Genomic DNA, 20,154 nt, shown 5'->3' with positions numbered 1-20,154 from the left:
TATGTTAATAAAAATGTCCTCCACAAAGAGATGTGTAGGAGATCCTTGTTTTCTGAGTATTCGTTACTCAAAACTTCTTCACTTACAAAAATTGCATGTTGTCATAAATAGAAAAAAAATCCATAAATGAAATAATTGACTTCTAATGAAATTATTCCCTCTTTTGATATCTCTTTGCTTACTATTGTGATACCTTCCCCAAAGTCTGGATTACTTCATTCCAATGGTGGGTGTGTGCTCAAGAACACATAACTGCCTAGGATGGTGAAGAAAGGTAATCCTGTTTCCCCTGAGATTAGGAAGAGGGAGAGAAGGAAACATGTCCATTTTAAAAATCAGTTGCAGTGGCAGGACAGCAAGGGCTATATATTCAAAGCATAAAGTGGACCACTGTTACAGTAATATGGCAGAATTACATTTGCATAGCATTCTTGAACTGATAAAATTAGAAAAATGAAGAAATTAATGTCTGCCAGTTCTTAGTGATGGGGGAGGTAAGGAGGCTAGGTGAGTATGGTTATGAATAGGCAGATGAGAAATCCTTGTGGTATTGATACTTTAATGTCGTGGCAGTGAATGCATGTATCTACACATGATAAAATTACGTAGAACTAAATATACACAAACAAATATAAGTAAAATTGAGGAAATTTGAAATAAAATTGGTGAATTCTATCATTGTGAACGTCATCGTATAATATTTTACTGTAGTTTTCCAAGATATTACTGAGGTGGAAATTCAAAGATTCAAGGGCTCTTCCTTTCTTCTTTCTCTTTCCTCCCTCCCTCTCTTCCTTGATTGGGATAGAAACCAGGCCTTGCACATGCTGGGTAAGCAATGTGTTGCTGGGCTACAGTCTCAGCCCTACAAGGGATTTTTCTATATTATTTCTCACAAATCTATGTGAATTTACCATTATCTTAGAGTTTAATTAAAATTTTAAGTCTTGCAAAATATCAGGATGATACTATCAAAGATGGATTAGTTAATGTTGACAGTTAACATTGACTAGTTAACATTTAGGATGATGACACATGAAGTGCTTCCAAGGAGGAAGATTTAAATACCAACGGATTAAGGAAAATATAATGAAACCCTCAGGTAATTTTATGAAAATGACCCTCTATGATCATGGTGTGAAGGTCCAAAATTTTTTTTACTTTCTCATTTATCCTAATAATTGGCTTGTGGTTATAATGATAACCTAAATTTAACTAAATACAAAGTAAGAGAAATGTATCTTTTATTAAATTTAGTTTTATTCTTTGTGATAAGATCCCAAAGCTACTGTTACAAGTAATGTGGAGAGTTCATAACATCTTTATAACTATATCCACACATTCACAATTTTTCTCCAGGATAAGTGCTCGTAAGTAGAGTCATTTAATTGAAAATTCTTGTAGTTTGCTAAGGTTTTACTGTGTGTTCCTGAATGCTCCCCTAAAAAGATTTTGCCAGTTTATATTCTCATCCCCAGTACATGAGAGTGTTCCTTTTATCCCTGTGCCTTTGATAGTACTTACTTATTTTTTTTTTTTGAAAAAACATCTTCCAGTTTGATAGGCAAAAATGTCATCTTATATTACTTTTCTTTTTTTTTTTTGTTTATGCAACTTTATTGAAGAAAAGTCAATTGCTAGCAGAGCTATTAGTTTCATCCATTGACAACTTGCATCATTTATTCAGTACTACATTAAACAGCGTATTGAGAGATAGATTAACTAATAGCTCCAAGTCTCCTAACAATTTAAAGGAAAATACAAAATGTTTTGAGACCCTATTTTGGAATACAAAGGGTGTTTGACTTCCAATTTCCATTCTCTGTAGAACAAGAACAGGTCATTCCTTTATTGACATGCATAAGATACGTCACATTTTCTGTTCTGCTGATGCTATAAATTCAATACCATTTGTCCAGCCATATCAGTTATGAGCATATCAGTCCAGAGCATAAAGCATATCATGTAACCTCAAATCTCTAATGGTAGAAGGTTTAAATAAAACGGATGCTGCTAGAATAATTTTGCTTCCTTTGATGTGACTACTGAGCATCCGTCTCTCTCCCCCTCAGGTGATTTCTTAAGCATGTTAGAACAGTGAGGAAAGGTTTAGTCTTATAACCAAGTTAGAGTGAAGACATTGGCCACATAGTACACATGCTCCATTTTTTAAAAAAATTCTGAATCTTGGGCACCTATTCTCTTAAGAGCAGTTATTGTCCAAAGCTGGAAGGACTCAAATCTTCTCAGATGATCATGTGAATGAATGGAGGGAGGTAGACAAAAAATAAAATTAGAAAAGATGAGGTCTGATAGGGGAACGTCCGGATAAGAAAATCAAAAAAGGAACAGTAATTTAAAGTTTATTCCAACTATAATGCAAGTTATTCTGACTTTAAGGTAGCATCACATGGCATACTTCTGAGTCCATTCTGAGATATTCTGTTGCACTTATCTCTGTTTTATAGATCTGTGCAGTCTCTGGCACGAAAGGGTCATTGGGTTTGGATCACATAGCAGTGAACAAATGGATAAAAGACCTTTAGAATAGTTTAAACAGGAGACCATTGTGATCTTAGAATATTGAGACAAATGCTACCATTACTGTTAATATTTATATAACAAATTCTTGTAAATATTCCCTCAGGTGGTTTGAAGGGCTAGTCTGTAGGAAAATGAATTGTCAAAAAGAATACACCACCTTGATATGGGCTGTTGTTAGGTCCCATAATTGTGGCTTGCCAGTGAAACATATCATTCCCACCTGGACCTGCAGAACATTGTACTGGAGGGTCATGGGTCAGGTCACTAAGTGACTTACTAATCTGTTTCAGCACCATAGTCTTTTTTTTTTTTTTTTTTTTTTTAATATGTTTTTTAGTTGTAGATGGACACAGTACCTTTATTTTATTTATTTTTATGTGGTGCTGAGGATCAAACCTAGTACCTCACTCAAGCTAGGCAAGTGCTTTACCAGCCATTTTCTGGGGTTTTAATGAGGTCAAAAAATATTTTTAAATAACTTTATTAGCGCTTTTTATTGACCCTTTTTCTTTGCGACTGGTATCATAGATTATTCATATCATAAAATTATTTTTTTCTTTGAAGAATTTACATGGTTTGAATTAACACCAACAGGAGATAATAAGGACTAAATAACAAAGTGCTTTTCGGTAATTTAAATGAGTTTTGGATAGTTATTTTTCTCTTTGTTTATAAACCCAAATCATAGTATCTATAGTTCATTCATTGTGGTTGCTGGAAAATAAATTTATTCAAGAACCCTCAAGTGTCATTGTTGCTAAAGTGATTGAATAATCTTCCTTTGTGAATTTATTTGTTACCTAACTTGATTTTTTTTTTTTTTGCTTCTTTTAGGCAGATCTTGTCTGGACTACCAGACTCAAGAGACCAAATCAAGTCTTTCTAAAACCCTTGAACAAGTCTTGCGTGACACTGTTGTCCTCCCATATTTCATTCAGTTCATGGAACTTCGGAGAATGGAACATTTGGTTAAATTTTGGTTAGAAGCTGAAAGTTTTCATTCTACAACTTGGTCCCGAATAAGAGCACACAGTCTGAACACAGTGAAGCAGAGCTCTCTGGCTGAGCCTGTCTCTCCATCAAAAAAGCAGGAATCTACAGCATCTTTTGTAACTGAGTCCCTTGATAAGAGATTGGAGGGTTCTAGCTCAGCCCAATTGTTTATGACTCAATCAGAAGGAATTAACCCGAATAATAGAACTAACAACACTCAGAACCACTTGCTGCTTTCCCAGGAATGTGACAGTGCCCATTCTCTCCACCTTGAAATGGCCAGAGCAGGAACTAGTCAAGTTTCCATGGAAACTCAAGAATCCTCCACCAGACTTATAATAACCAGTAGAAATAGTCCGTCTTCTCCACTAAAAGAATTGTCAGGAAAACTAATGAAAAGTAAGTATGTGATTTTCTTGTTTCTGTTTTTAATTCACAAAGCAGAACTTAAGATGAGAAATAAAAGAATTAGAATAGTATCTTCTCTTCTAACTGTTTGCAAATTTGGGATGATTTGGAAAGTGGAGTGGAGTCAGACCAGTGTATGAAAAAGGAGCAGGAGGGATATCTAGAGTGCATCCTTTAAGAGAGTTGGAAATCAAACCATTATCCATATAGGCTTATTTCTTCTGTCTCCATCTATTTTACTGCACTTTGCAGACCAAGTTTTTATATATATATATATTTTTAATTGTCAGCAGGTACTGCCAGATACGTATTGGAAATTCTGTGCTAAGTGTATATTTGGATTTCATTTAATAACCACAACACCTATATGAAGTAGGAATTATTATCTTGTTTTACAAGGGAGAAAACCATGACTCAAAAGTTAAGTAACTTGCCCTGGGTTGCACAGTAAGTGAGGAACTGGAATTAGAACCCAGGCATTTTGACAAACAGCACCCCTTACTTTCTCTTTCCTTCTCATCTCTTCTCTCCTGTTTTCTAATAGTTTAGAAACTGCACATTCTTATTCTTTATCACTTCCTGGAATTCCCATTGCACAAACTCCATGTTTTTCTCTTCTCTTTCATCTTATCTGTTCCTTGTTTCTCAAAGGGTTGGTGGCTTCTTTATGGATTCATTGATTCTCTAAAGTTGGTTCTTTGTTATTAGAATCAACTTTAGCATGTTATCTTCATTGTAAAATGATTGAATTCTTCATTTCTAGAAATGCTTTTATTTTCTTCAATTGTGCTTGATTGTTTTTCATAGTTTCTTGTACCTTTTACCCTTCATCCTACCTCTGAATTCTGTCTTTTACTTCCTTAATTTTATTAAACGTAGGGCCAGGACTGTAGCTTAGTGATAGCTGATAGAGATCTTGCCTATCTTGAGGAAGGCTCTGGGTAAACACAGCACCACCAAAAATAAATAACTTCATTGAACATATATTCATTGTCTGATAATTCCATTGTCTGTTGCTTTTATAAATCTGATTTAACATTTGTTTCTTCAGATTCACATTCTTGGTGTGGTGTGATTTAAGTGATTTTTAGCTGTGAACTTGTTTCATGAAGTTCTGCTACCATTCTCTAACCAATAGAGCTTAACTGACTTTCATGAGCCTTTACCTGTGGGCATTTAAGTACTCTGTGTAAATGAAGTTTTCAGGTGTATTTGCATTTGCTTTTGTCATGCACTTGGGGCCTGCCTCGATACTGTTCTGGTACTACTTAAAACATGTTTATTTGAGTTTTTCAGGCCCTAAACCCAGGAGTAATCTTGTGGTCAGGAATTGTCAAAAGATTTTTCTAGTTTTTTCCTCTGGCATCAGCACACTCTGAGAGGTCTTTTATTCCCCTCCTTAGTTGATCCACCATAGATGTTGCCCCTTGAACTTCTGGCTTTAGACATGCCGTTTGTCTAATTTCCCTTGTTTGGGCCCTGGGCAGTTGCCCTTTAAAGTGAAAATTCCAGGTCTTTGGAGATTGAGCCATTTTTTTCCCCCTTAAGTGAATGTCTTGCCTTGCACCTTTTTCTGTCTGAATTTGTACTGATTCCTACAAAATCTAGAAAGCTTTAACTATCTGAAGTTATTTTTTAAATGAACAAAATTTATCAGAATGTTAACCTTTGAGTTTTTTTCCCCACTCAGCAAGATAGCTTTGAAATTCATCCATATTGTTGATTATATCAATAGTTCATTTCTTTTTTTATTTCCAAGTAGTATCCCTTTGTATGGGTACACTTCATTGGTCTACTGGAGGACATTCAGATTGTTTCAGTTGTTGATGATTATAAATAGAACTGATGTAACCATTTGTGTACAGGTTTTTGTGTAGACATAGTTTTTATTTCTGTAGGGTAAATGTCTGGCAGTGGATTTGCTAGATTATATATGCTAAGTGTATATTTAATGATATAATAATTAAATTTAATTATATAATAATTAAATCTACTGCTAGACTGTTTTACAGAAAGTACCAGTTTGCATTCTTAGCAGCAATGTGTGAGAGTTACTATTGCTTCTTATCTTAACCAGCACTTGATATTGTCAGTGTTTTGTTTGTGTTTTTTTTTAAACCATTCTAATAGATATGTAGTAGCATCTCATTGTGGTTTTACTTTGCATTTCTCTAACGGCTGATGATGGGGAGTATTTTTTTGTGTGTTTCTTATCCATGTTCTTTGGTGAATTGTTCACATCTTTCCCATAGTTTATTGGGTTGTCTGTTTCATTGTTGAAATTTGAGAGTTTCATATATTCTGGTTGTAATTTTTTAATGTGATTTGCAAATGTTTACTTCCATGTAAGCATTCCAGTTTGACTTTTCATTCTTTTAAGTGATTTTCTCAGAGCAGAATAACTTTTGACTAAGTCTATCTTACCAGCTTTTTCTTTTTAGATGGGCTTTTGGAATCATGTAAGAGCCCTTTGCCTAATTAGAGGTCATAAAGATTTTCTCCCCATGTTTTCTTATAAAAGTATTTTGGCTTTACCCTTTACATTTTTATATGTGATTCTTTTTGAGTTAATATTGTATAATGTGTTATGGTTATGTCAAGGTTTATGTTTTATGTTTATTTTGACAAATGAATGTTCAGTTGTTCCAACACTATTTATTTATTTGCAGTGCTGGGGATTGAACCCAAGGGCCTTTGCTTGTGAGACAAGCACTCTACCAACTGAGCTATATCCCCAGCCCTCCAACACCATTTATTAAAAGAATACTCTTACTGCATTAAATTGCCTTTGCACCTTGGCCACATTGGTGTAGGCCTCTGAGTCCCCCAACTTTGTTCTTTTTCTAAAATTATTTGGACTGTTCTAGTCCTCCCCATGATAAATTTTAGAATTATCTTGTCTACATCTTCCAAAAAAAAAAAAAAAACCTCTGCTGGAATTTTGTTAAAATTGTGTTCAATCTATAAATCAGTTTGGGAAGAATTTATGTGTTAAATATATCAAAACGTATAATCCATGAACATGCTATGTATCTCCATTTACCTAGGCCTTTGACTTCTTTTCATTACCTTTGTATAGTTTCAACATATGGAGGCTTCATACTTTGTTTGAATTATATCTTAAGTATCTCTCTCTTTTTCTTTTTGGTGCTATTTTGAATGATAGTGTATTAAAAATTGTGTTTCAAATTTTTCATGGCTAGCATATAAAACAATTGATTTTTGTTTTATGTTGTCTTTGTATTCTGTGACTTACTAAACTCACTATTCCTAGGACCTTTTTTGTAGGTTTCTTGGGATTTTTCTATATAGATAATTATGTGGTCTGTGAATAGGAATGGGGAGTTTTATTTCTTCATTTCCAATCTGTTTGTTCGCTCAGTCTTGTTTTCTTGTCTTGTTCACTAGCTAGGACATCTATTACCATGTTGATTAGGAGTGGTGAAAATGGATATTCTTTTCTGGAAGGAAAAGCATTCTGTTTTCCCTCATTAAGTCGAGGTTAACTAAAGCCTATTTGTAAATGCCCTTTATCAGTTTGATGAACTTCCCTTATCTTGCTAGTTTGTTGAAAGTTATTGTTGTATTAAATCATAAATGGGTGTTGAATTTTGTCATACTTTTTTCTGTTATTTGATATGACTGGTTTTCCTTTTGTCCGTTAATATATTGGATTATATTGATTGATTTTTGAATATTGGATCAGTATTGTAGTCTCAGAATAAACTCCACTTGCTTGTGGTATATTTTTATTTGTTGCTGGATTTGACTTCAAAAGGTTTTTTAAAACATTTTTCTACCTTTGTCTTGTAGTCCTTTTATCTGGTGTGGAAATGTCAGATTGAGTTGGTTGATGATGGTATTCAGTTTTTCTGTATCCTTGCAGATAATTTGTTTGCGATCATATTACTCTATTACTGAGAGAAGGTAGAAGTGTGTTGACGTCTCCAACTATAATTGTGAGTTTTTCCAATTCTTTTAATTTTCATTATTATTATTATTATCATTATTATTACTACTAGGGATCGAACCCAGGGGCACTTTAACACTGAGCTGCATCCCCAGCCCTTTTTACTTTTTATTTTGAGATAGGATTTTGCTCAGTGCTTAGGGCCTTGCTAAATTACTGAGGCTGGCCTTGAACTTGTGATCCTCCTCCTGCTTCAGCCTCCTGAACAGCTGATTACAGGTGTGTGCCACTGTGTCTGGCTCCAATTCTTTTAATTCAGTCTGGTTTTGTTTCCTGTATTTTGAGGCCCTGTTGTAAGGTATATACACATTCAGAATTATTTACTTACTTGGTGAATGGCTTCTTTTATCATGGTATACATTCTTTATAGTAATGTTCCTTGTTCTGAGGTCAGAAATATCTGTTGTATGACTTACACAGAAACTCCAGCTTTCATTTGATTAGTATTTATATGTTATATCTTTTTTCATTACTTTGGGGCCATCTTTACAATTTTATTTGAAGTGAGTTTCTTGTAGGTAACATATAGTTGGATCGTATTACTTTACTCATTCTGACAATCTCTGTGGGGTTTTTTTGTTGGTAAATTTAATTAGTTCAATATAGATTTTAGTGTAATTCTTTATATTAAATAATTACTGCAATGTGATTATATTACAATGTCAGCATAATTATTGATGTTGGTGAATATAATTATAGTATGGTCATAAAATATAGTGTTTGGATTCATGTATCCCAGTTTATTATTTGTTTTTTGTTCTGTTCCTTGATTTCTCCTTTTCTGCTTTCTTTTGGATTGTTTGGAATTTTTTAGTTTATTGAGTTTTCTTTTTTCTCTCTTTTTTTTTTTATTTTTTATTCATACTAGGGATTGAACCCAGGGACCCTTTACCATTGAGCTACATATCCAGCTCTTTTTATATTTTTATTTTGAGACAGTCTTGCTAAGTTGCTCAGGGCCTCGATAAGTTGCTGAGACTGGCCTCAAATTTGAGATCCTTCTGCTTCACCCTCCAAAGTCACTGGGGTTACAGGTATACACCACTGCACCCTGGTGTTTTTGAGTTCTTGATTGTATGTCTTTGTGTAGACTTTTAGTGGCTTCTCTGGAAATTACAATATGCATACTTCGCACAGTGTACTTAAAATTAATATTCTATCATTCCAGTGGAATGTGGAAACCTTACTGTCACATAGATTTATATTTTGTAGTTGTCAACTATACATTGAAAGTCTTTCAGAAAATGTTACAACTTTTGCTTTCAACTCTGGTACATGGTTTAAAGAATCTTAGGAGGAAATGGTTGTCTTTTATTTACCCAGTTATTTGCTATTGTTGTTGTTCCTTTATCTTTGAAGTTCATTTTATCATTTCCGTTGTTTTGCCATCTCAGGAATTTCCTGTAGCATTTCTTTTCTTTCTTGGTACTGGGGATTGAACCTAGAGGGCTCAGTAGAGCCACATCCCTAACCCTTTTAATTTTTTTTAAAAAATGAGACAGGGTCTCACTAAGTTGCTTAGGGTCTTGCTGGGTTGCTGAGGCTAATTTTGAACTTGAAATCCTCCTGCCTCAGCCTCCTGCACTGCTAGGATTACAGGCATGTACCACCATTTGTACCACCATGACTGGCCCCTTGCTTTCATTCTTGTTATTTCATTTGATAGAGAATTCTGGGTTGGTTATTATTATTATTATTATTATTATTATTATTATTATTATTTTATTTATTTATTTATTTTTTGCATGGTGCTGGGGATTGAACCCAGGACCTTGTGCATAGGACACAAGCACTCTGGGAACTGAGCTATATCCCCAGCCCCTTTTTTTTCCTTTTCCTTTTTAACCACTTTACAAGTTGTTTCATTGTTTTCTGGCCTGCATGGTTACTGGTGATTAATTTGTTACATCTTGGAATCATTATTACTATATATTTTTAACACTTTGCTTTTAAGTTTTTTTTTTCTTCTCTTAAGTATTCAACAATTTGGTTATGGTATTTAAAAATGAATGTGAATTTCTTTGTGTTTCTTCCTACTTGAGGTTTACTGAACTTCGCATTTGTATAAGTTTGGGGGATTTGGGGCAAATTTGGGGAATTTTCAGCCATTCATTCTTTAAAAAAAAAAAATCGACACTCTAGTGTTTGTCTGCTCCTTCTAGAACTTTTAATGATCAAATGTTAGAGCTCTACTATTGTTCTACAGGTTGGTTCCTAAGGCTGTATTTACTTTTTTCCACTCTTATTTTTTTTCTCCAACTTTGTAGCTTTCTGTTCATTTATCCTCGAATTCACTGATTCTTTCCTTTGTCATTTCCATTCTGTTATTGGGTCTTTGTTTTCTTTAAAAAAATTTTTTTTTAATTATAGATGGACACAATACCTTTATTTTATTTATTTATTTTTAGACTGTGCTGGGGATTGAATACAGTGCCTCACATGTGCATACTGCCTCTGACTGCAGCAACCCCAGCCCCTTTTTTTTAAAAATTTTTTTGAGATGGGGGTCTCTTGCCTAGTGTGGCCTCAACCTTCTGGTTTCAAGTGATCCTCCTGCCTCAGCCTCCCAATTAACTAAGACGACATGTCTGCACCCAGCTTGCCTAGTATTTATGAGTTAATTTTTTAAAAAGTGTATTAACTGCTGGGTACAGTGACACATGCGTGCAATCCCAGCAGCTCAGGAGGCTGAGGCAGAAGAATCAGTTCAAAGACAGCCTTAGCAACTTATTGGCCCTAAGCAACTCAGATACCCAGTCTCTAAATAACATACAATAAAGGAATGTGACTTAGTGGTTAAATGCCTCTGAGTTCAGTCCCTGGTACCAAAAAAAAAAGTATATTAGCTTTTGTTTTAAATGTTTATTAATGTTTTAAAATTTATTAACATCCTTAATATGTGAAAACTTAGAAGTTTTCTGAGTCCCACAGAAAAGCATAACCTAGTTTTATGTTTCTGAAATTAGATTTAAGGGTATCTACACAAATTCTTACTGTGTTTCTCTGGGATTGGCAGCTATTTTTAATTAATGGAAAAGCAAGCAGTTGGAAACACGCATATTTTATTTTTAAAATTTTTTATAGATGTTTTCTGCAAATTAGATGTCTGTTTTTCCTGCTTAATTTGTTCATACTAGCTATGCAACAAATGTTTGCTAAAAGAATGGAATTAGTTTAGATTATTTTAGATCTGGCAAATGGGAAACAGTTCTCCAAATCTTCACAAATGGTGTCTCTCACCGAGCCCTGGGTTATAGATAGGATAAATTTACAAGCAAAATAACTCCCCTTCCCAGAAACAATTTTTTACATAATTTTTTAGCTTGGAGACAGCACTGAGCTTTTTAGTCGTGACCTTATACTTTCTTTTCTTTTCCCTCTGTAGATTCTTGTTTTAATAACATAAGAATATTTTTTAAAATTGACAGGTAAAAATTATATACAGTTATGGTGTAGAACATAATGTTATGAGGGGCTGCCGATGTAGGTCAGTAGTATAGCACTTGCCTACTACCATGTGTGAGGCAGTGGGTTTGAGCCTCAGCACCACATTAAAAAATAAAATAAAGGTATTGTGTCCATCTACAATTTTAAAAATGTTTTTAAAAAACAATATAATGTTTTAACATATGTATACATTGTGGAATGGCAAAATCATGCTATTAAATATTCTCATTACCTGACATACCATTTGCTTGTGTTGAGAACATTTAATCTTTTCTCTTAACAACTTTCAAGGGTACAATTAGTTATTAACTGTATTGTCCACATTGCGCATTTGCTATATACTGCATTTCATTTATCAATTCATCCATTTTGTAGCTGTGGAAATCAGAATGTAAGTGAAAATATAACATACTAAAACTTTTGGGATGAAACAAAGGTGGTACTAAGAGGAAAATTTGAAGCTGGAGATGTAGCTCAGTGGTAGAGCACTTGTTCTGGCATGAATGAGGTGCATATAAATTTATAATTGTTTTCTCTTCCTCATGTAGCAGTGAATGTGAGATGAATATACAGACATGATTGCAGGATCATATAGTAGTCCTGTTTTTATTTTTTTTGAGAAACCTCCATATTATTTTTCATAGCAGTTGCACCATTTTACATTTCTACCAACAGTGTACAAGGTCAATCTTTTCCATATTCTTATCAGTACTTGGTATCTTTTGACTTTTTTTGTAATGGTTATCCTAACAGGAGCGAGATGATATTTCACTGTAGTTTTGACTTACATTTCCCTGATACTATCAATGTTGAACATTTATTTCAGTTTCAAAGGGGGCATTTGAGCCAGGTGCTGTGGCACCCACTGTAAATCTCAGATTCTTAGGAGACTGAGGAAGGAGGATCACAAGTGCAAGGTCACTGTGGTCATTTTAGCAAGATCCTGTCTTGAAACAGAATTTTTTTTAAAAAGGTCCTGGTGATATAGCTCAGTGGTAGAGTACTTGCCCTAGCATGCATGAGGTCCTGGGTTCAATTCTCATTATCACATACACACAAAAAAAGATGTTTGTCTGTCTTCATTGGAGAAATGTCTTTTCAATTCCTTTGTCTTTAAACTGAGTGATTTGGTTTTTTGCTATTGAGTTGTAGGATTTCCTTTTGTATTTTGGATATTAATCCATATCATATAAATGGTAAATGGTTTGTAAATATTTTCTACCATTCCAGAGTTTGTTTTCTTTGCTGTGCAGAAGTTTTTTAGTTCACTATAGTCCCACTTGTTTTTGTTTTTGATGCCTATATTTTTTATGTTAAATCTAAGAAAGCATTTCCTAATCCAATATCATGAAACTTTTTCACCTTATATTTTCTTTTAGGAATTTTATAGTTTGGGTCTTGTATCCTTTATCATTTTTGAATTAATTTTGGTATAGGGTATAAGATAAAGGTCCAGCTTTACTCTTTTGCATGTGGATTTCCAGATTTCCCAGTGCTATGTGTTGAGGATGCTATTCTTTCCCTATTTTGTGTTTTTGGTTCACTTTATCAAAAATCAGTTAACTAGCCTGGTGCAGTGTCCATGCCTATAGTCCCAGCAGCTCAGGAGGCCAAGGCAGGAGGATCACAAGTTCGAAGCCAGCCTCAGCAATTTAGCGAGACCCCAAGCAACTCAGTAAGTCCCTGTCTCTAAATAAAATACAGAATAGAACTGGGGTTGTGGCTCAGTGTTCAAGTGCCCTTAAATTCATCCCTGGTACCCTACCCTGCCCCCTCAAAAAAAATTCAATTAACTGAGCTGGGGTTGTAGCTTAATGGTAAGTGCTTGCCTAGCACTTGTGAGGCACTGGGTTCAATCCTCAGCACCACAGAAAAGCAAATAAATAGGGGCTGGGAATATAGCTCAGTTGGTAGAGTGCTTGCCTTGCAAGCACAAGGCCCAGGTTCAAACCCCAGCACCACACACAAAAAAAAAAAAAAAAAAAGGCAGGTAAATAAAACAAAGGTATTGTGTTCATCTACAACTTAAAAAAAAAAAAAATTAACTGTATGCGTGAGTTTATTTCCCTGCTTTCTATTCTGTTGCATTGGTCTGTTTATCTGTTTATGTCAGTACCATATCATTTCAGTTACTATAGCTTTGTGATAAATTTTGAAATCATAATGTGTGATACTTCCAGATTTGTTCTTTTTAAAGTCCTTTTTAGTTATTAGTCTGTTTAGATTTTTTAAAATTTCTTGGTGATTTATTAGGATTTTGTTTCTAGGAATTTGTCCATTTTTCCTTGGTTATCTAATTTGTTAGTATATAATCGTTTATAGTAGTCTCTTATGATCCTTTTTTATTTCTGTGGCATCAGTTGCAATGTCTCCTCTTTCATTTCTGATTTTATTTGCATATTCTCCTCCCATTTTTTAACCTAGCTTAAGGGTTTGTCAACTTTATTGATCTTTTCAAAAACACAATTCTTATCTTCATTGATTTTTTTTTTCTATTTTCTCTGTTTTGTTCTTTTCTAATCTTTATTATTTCCTTTCTTCTGCTAACCTTGGACTTTATTCTTTTTCTAGTTTCTTGAGATATAAAGTTAGGTTGTTAATTTGAGATCTCTTTTTTAATGTAGGTGTTTATTATTTTGAACTTTCCTGTTAGTACTGCTTTTGCAATATCTCAAAAGTTTTAGTATGTTGAATTTTCACTTATTTCAAGATATTTTCTGATTTCCTTTCTGATTTGTTCTTTGACCCGTTCATTGTTCAAGAGTATGTTGTTTAATTTTGACATATTTTTGAATTTTGAAGTTTTCCTTTAGCTGTTGCTTTCCAGTTTCATTTCATTGTGTTTAGAAAAGATACTTGCTATGATTTCATTCTTAAATTTGTTAAGATTTGTTTTGTGACCTAACATCTTGTCTGTGCTGGGGAATTTTCTTTGTATGCTTGAGAAGAATATATACTCTGTTAGATCTATTTGTTTGGATGTTCAAGTCCTTAGTTTCCTTACTGTTTTTTTGGGTCTGTGTTTCTATTCATTATTGAAAGTGGGGTATTGAGGTTTCCTATTATTATGTTTCTGTTTCTCCCCTCAGTTCTGTGTTTTCTTTATATATTTAAATGCTCTGATTTTGGATGCATATTTATTTATAATTGTTTTATCTTCCTTATGGTTCTTTGTAATGGAGTTAAAATGGAGTTTTGTCTGATACACATCTGGCTCTATTTTAATTACCATTTTCATGAAATACCTTTTCCCGACCATGTGGAGTATCTTCTTCTATTCCTTTGCTTTCAGCCTGTGAGTATCCTTACATCTGAAAAATTAAGACAACATATATTTGGGTCTTATTTCTTAATCTAGTCAGCCACTCTGTCTTTTGGTTGGAGAATTTAATCCTTTTACATTTAGTGTAATTATTAATAGAGTAAGGTTTAACTTCCACTTGTAAGTTGTTTTCCATCTTGTAGCGCCTTTGTTCCATTTTTCCTATCTTCCTTTGTATTTTGCTGATTGTGTGATTGTGTGTGCATGCATGCGTGTGTGCACATGCATGCCTATTGGCATGCTTTTATTCCTTTTCTATTTTCTTTTTATGTGTCTCCTACAGGTCTTCCTTTGTGTTTGCCATGAGGTTTACATAAAACATCTTGTAACTACTTTAAGCTGGTCACAGTTGAAACACATATAAAAACTATATTTTTACTCCCATTCCCATATTTTCATGATTCAGATAAGATATTTTATTTTATTTACATACCGTTTTGTTTTTCTTATAAAAATGGGAATACTAGCTGGATGTGGTGGCACACACTTTTAGTCCCAGCAGCTCAGGAGGCTGAGGCAAGATGATGCAAGTTCAAGACCAGCCTTAGCAATTTAGCAAGACCCTGTCTCAAAATAAAAATTGAAAGGAACTAGGAATGTAGCTCAGTGGCAGAGTGCTCTTGGGGTCCATCTGCAGTACCCCCTGAAAAAGTGGGGGCATGGGGGTGGATAATAATCTATTTTGCTAATCCAGGATTCTTGAAATATGGTTTGTATACCTGTAGGGATTCTCTAAGATTTCAAGTGGGTCTGTGAGGTCAAAACTGTGTTCACAATTTTAAGATGTTATTTGTCTTTTTTACTTTGTTGACATTTGTAATTGTGGTACAAGTGGTGGACAGAATGGTCCTAATAAGTTGGTATATTATTTACTGCCATTATTTCTGGTGAAACTAAAATGCCAGTTTTACTTAAGGATGTCTTTGGAGTAATAAAGAATTTTATTTAAGCTGAACCCTTGAGTCCATGATGTACTGCTTTTTAGTATGTGTAATGAAATGGAAATTATGTATAAAGCTCTTCTTTATACTAAAGTACATCAGTTGGCTCAAAGAGATAAACATGAGATTGATCATGGTTTGAGTTCAGTTAGCTCAAATCAACTAATATATATATTATATGTCTACTATTTTTTTAAAAATTTAGTTGTAGATGGACACAATACCTTTATTTATTTATTTTTATGTGGTGCTGAGGATTGAACTCAGTGCCTCACACATGCTAGGTAAGTGCTCTACCACTGGGCTACAACCCCAGCCCTAGACTATCACTTTTGCTACGAAAAATGAACACTGACAAACTATGGTTATTCAGACTTGAGTATTTGGCAGACATTTGTTTGGAAATGAATAAAGAAGCCTGTTGCTTCAAGGAAAACACCTAAATTTATTGCCCAATGCTAAAATTTAAACTGTTCAAACGAAAATAAGAATTTTGGAAAATTTCTTAATACCACCATGTGCTTTGACAGGTGTTTTAAAGGGTGTTCTCATAAGATCATTGGTGAAATTAATGATGGTTTTAGATTTGTATAAATCTAAAGATCTGTGTAAATCAGAATACAAATATTTTTCAAAGTGGTGGAAAACATTATGTTTATAAAATCATTCTTGAATAAAAGAACAGAAACTAGGCTTGAGATTTTAATGTAACAATATAGAAAGTTCATTGACATGGTTTTAGGTTCCACTAATCTTTTAAAAACTATCACGTTCTGTTTTGTTGTAATATTAAGAATATATCTACAATTATCTCAAAAAAAATTCAAATTCTACTTTTTTCAATTACATGTCTGATGTTCTTAATATATATTTCAATCAAAACATTGCACAAGATTGAATGCCAAAGCAGATATAAGAATCCAAATTTAGAGTTGCAAGAGTATAAAACAGTGCCTTTGTCCTACCAATTTTTTTATTTTGAAAAAGCTGTTTTTCATAAAAATGTTCATTTTGAACACAAAAAATCTGTTAATTTTAACTTAATTTAAAAAAAATTTAATTTCTAATACTTTAATATCTATAAATGACCCATACATAAACAGAAGTTCTTTAGAATTCTTATCGGTGCCCCCCCCTCCTTTTTTTTTTTGGTGGTGCTAACTTTCTGTCTCAGCTTCCTTGCCTCGTGGGTGCTAGGCAAGTTCTCTACTATTGAGCTACATCCCAGCTTCTGGTTTTTTTTTGTTGTTGTTGTTGTTGTTGTTGTTGTTGTTTTTGTTTTTTGGGTACTGGGGATTGAGCTCAGGGGCCCTCAACTACTGAGCCACATCCTCAGCCCTATTTTGTATATTATTTAGAAACAGTGTCTCAGTGAGTTACGTAGCGCCTTGTTTTTGCTGAGGCTGGCTTTGAACTTGCAAGTCTCCTGCCTCAGCCTTCCAAGCTGCTAGGACTCAGCTCATTTTTAGGATTGCAAAGAAATCCTAAGATTTAAAAGTTTGAGATTTGTTGTTTAACCTTCCAAGTTTGTTGAAGATCAAAAGACTTGTATTCAGAGATGTGAAATAATTGGTAAAATATTTTAAATGTAGATTTATAAATAAGTTTTGCACTCTTACTGTTATATTGTGCAAATCTTTCAAGCTGGGAGAAGAGACAAAGACTGTACATAAATAATTGCTATTAATAATGAAACTTGTTAGCTCATAAGGTGACTGGAGGAGAGAGTTCACATAGAAATCTTCTCCACAAAAAAAAAAAAAGAAATCTTCTCCACAAACCAAAGAAAAAGCAACTTTATGACGGAAGTTTATCTTGTAATAAAAGCATACAATAACCCAAACCCTGCTATTCATAAATATAGTCCATTGTGGTACAAGTTGCTTTTTGATTTTAAACTTTGTCCCCTTCTTCCCTTGCAGGTATAGAACAAGATGCAGTGAATACTTTTACCAAATATATATCTCCCGATGCTGCTAAACCAATACCAATTACAGAAGCAATGAGAAATGACATCATAGGTAAGCAGTGCTTAAAGTTATGGTCATAAAACCTGACTTTTTAATTATTGACCAAGTGGGTTTTTATTGTTGTTTCTGTTTCTTTAAAGTACTAGAGGTTAAACTCAGGCCCTGCACATGCTAGGCAAATACTCTACCACTGAGCTTTATCCCTAACACTTTTGAGACAAGGTCTAAGTTTCAGTCTGTCCTCACTCACTTGTGTCCTATGTGGGCAAAGGAAGGGTTCCTGTTGGGATGGGCTGTCTGCGAAATAAAAGCTAATATATATTTATATATATCAGAAATAAAGACAAAAAGGCAAGAATATGTTTGAAGCAGGGGTGTGACTGAGTTGTCCAGAAGGATCTGGCTCTAACAAAGAAGCAGCCTGCTCTTGCTTTATTTATAGCAGTACAGATCAAAGAGGACCAGTAGGAGCTTCTTCACTAAAAACAGGATTGGGGGGTGGAGGTAAGAAGGCCATTTGGCTCTTGTGGGTCACTCCCATTTCCGGTGCCTGTGCCTGTGAGCTGATGCAGGATACCACATGACTCGGGCATTCTCGAACAGTGGATATCCTACTGTGAGTTCCTGAGGCCAGGTATTCTTGGTTAATGGACTGAACTTCGCTTGGTTCTCATACCAGTCATGGATAGCTCCCTGCAGTCCTCCACCTTCCTATCCTCCTGCCTTGGCTTCCCAAATAGTTGAGATTACAGGCATGTGCCACCATGCTCAGCTAAGAGATTTATTAAAAAAATTTTTGGAGAAAATTTAATGAACATGGAATATAACATTCCCCTTCCTAGTCTGTTTTCTTAGTACTTTTTTTTGTATCTGTTTATAGTTCACTTAAAAAGTTTCTCTCTCATATGTGGACCTGAATTCCTAGATTTTAACCTGAGTAACAGCAAAAGCAAGAACAATAATAACACATTTATTAGTACTATGTCTCATATGATAAGCTAAGGACTTCCCATAGATAAACTTATTTCATCTTCTACAGAACCTTGTGGGATAAGTAGTTACTATTTTATGAATGAAGAAACTGAAGTAGAGGAAAGTTAACTACTTTGTTCAAAGTAACATCTGGATTTGAGACTAGACTACTACCGTGCCTTAACTAATTGGTAGTGCTTTCATACTTAGGTTGGAACCAGCTTCTCTTAAGCCCTCATACCCTTGCCAAAAAAATGACTAGAATAGAAAATTCTAGGTGTTTCCCAGCACTAAGGGCAATAATTTCAGGAATTTTTTCCATCATACATTTATACATGTGTGTGTAGACAAGACTGAGGAAACAAGTTTCTCTGTAGATCATAGTTAAAAAAAAAAAAAAAGTTTGAATGCTTTTACAGTAATTCATTAGGAGGACCTATTCACAGAAAAACAAAACAAAACAAAAAAACACTGGTTTATTTATTTAAACAGCAAATAGTATATTCCAATAAGTGCTAGTACTACATTTTGTATTTTTATTCACCTCAAACTTAGTACTTGTGATTTATGAAATAAAGTATATTACTCCAGTCCTAGTAGGTTATTCAATGTGGGGCTTCTTCACTTCTTCCTATAAGTACTTTGCACTCACTTGTTATGGACAAAGCATGACCCCCTTCCAGGCTCAGCTGTGATTCTTAAATTAGCACTCCATAATCTCCAGTGAACACCTGTTGGCTATATCGGGGTACATCAAATGATGCCCCTGTTTTCTTTTTTCTTCCATGCAGACACCTAAAACATAGGTTTGTGGCTACTGGTGGGTTGTGTCCATCTGTATTTTCATGTTTGTGGGATACTATTTCACCTACTTTTGTTGGTGTTATGGGATTTTGGTTTTCTTGTGGGGACGGGTACTAGGGATTGAACCTGGGGCACTAAGTTGCTAAGTTGCCCCAGCTGTTCTGAGTCTTGAATCCTTCCTACTTTGGCCTCCCTAGTTGCTGGGATTATGAGTTTTTTAAGTGGGATTTTGTTGCTACCAACTTCCAGACTTTCCTGAACCAACTTAATATAGTTGGGATGAGGTTGGCTCAAAGTACCGATTCTCTAGTCCATTCCTTGGTCTTTTCTGGTGACTAGTTGTCATCCTGAGGCTGTTTGTTGACCACCAGTCATCTCATTAGCACATTAAAAAAATGCTTTTTATCACTCATAAGACTTCCAAGAATTTTAGAAGATATATGTTAGGAAACTGGGTAAAGACCATGTACATATTTCACAATATCATAGCTAGGTTTGACTAGGAGAAGGTGAGAGTAAATGGATCAGTGGACCAGGAAACTATAATACAAGCTGATCCTTGGGTTTTTTGGATTTCAAGTTCCTTCTAACAGCGTGAACTCAGAGTGAGACCTAGTGGTTGTATGTCTAACAGCCAACTAAATAGCTTCTTGATTTGCAGCTGTTTAGGTAGTTCCTTGTTTTATGACATTTGTGTTATAAATATTCCACCCATAACTTTTTTCTTTTTTGGGGGGAGGAGGCGTTTGCTGGGGATTGAACCCACGTTCTCATATGTGCTAG

General features: G+C 34.5%; 1 protein-coding gene and 1 pseudogene across 4 annotated transcripts in view; one reads left to right on the top strand and one right to left on the bottom strand.

Annotated features, from left to right (window-relative positions):
* The window catches only part of AKAP10 (A-kinase anchoring protein 10), a 74,686-nt gene that overhangs the window by 12,356 nt on the left and 42,176 nt on the right, over positions 1–20,154 (top strand). For all 3 annotated transcript variants that reach the window (XR_013762518.1, XM_079131693.1, XM_079131694.1), the window contains exons 4-5: positions 3,379–3,936; positions 17,548–17,646. Coding sequence is in view for 2 of the 3 variants with exons in the window: in XM_079131693.1 (XP_078987819.1) it covers positions 3,379–3,936; positions 17,548–17,646 (657 nt within the window). In the remaining variant the exon portion in view is untranslated. The remainder of the gene's footprint in view (positions 1–3,378; positions 3,937–17,547; positions 17,647–20,154) is intronic.
* Positions 2,211–20,154, bottom strand: part of LOC306656484 (ubiquitin-conjugating enzyme E2 D3-like) — a 41,036-nt pseudogene continuing 23,092 nt past the window's right edge. The window contains exon 2 of the transcript XR_013767014.1: positions 2,211–2,940. The product of XR_013767014.1 is annotated as a ubiquitin-conjugating enzyme E2 D3-like (transcript). The remainder of the gene's footprint in view (positions 2,941–20,154) is intronic.

Source organism: Sciurus vulgaris, assembly GCF_902686455.1.
Source record: "Sciurus vulgaris genome assembly, chromosome: 3".
In the NCBI taxonomy this organism is placed as follows: domain Eukaryota; kingdom Metazoa; phylum Chordata; class Mammalia; order Rodentia; family Sciuridae; genus Sciurus; species Sciurus vulgaris.
This window is presented reverse-complemented; position numbering and strand designations above follow the sequence as displayed.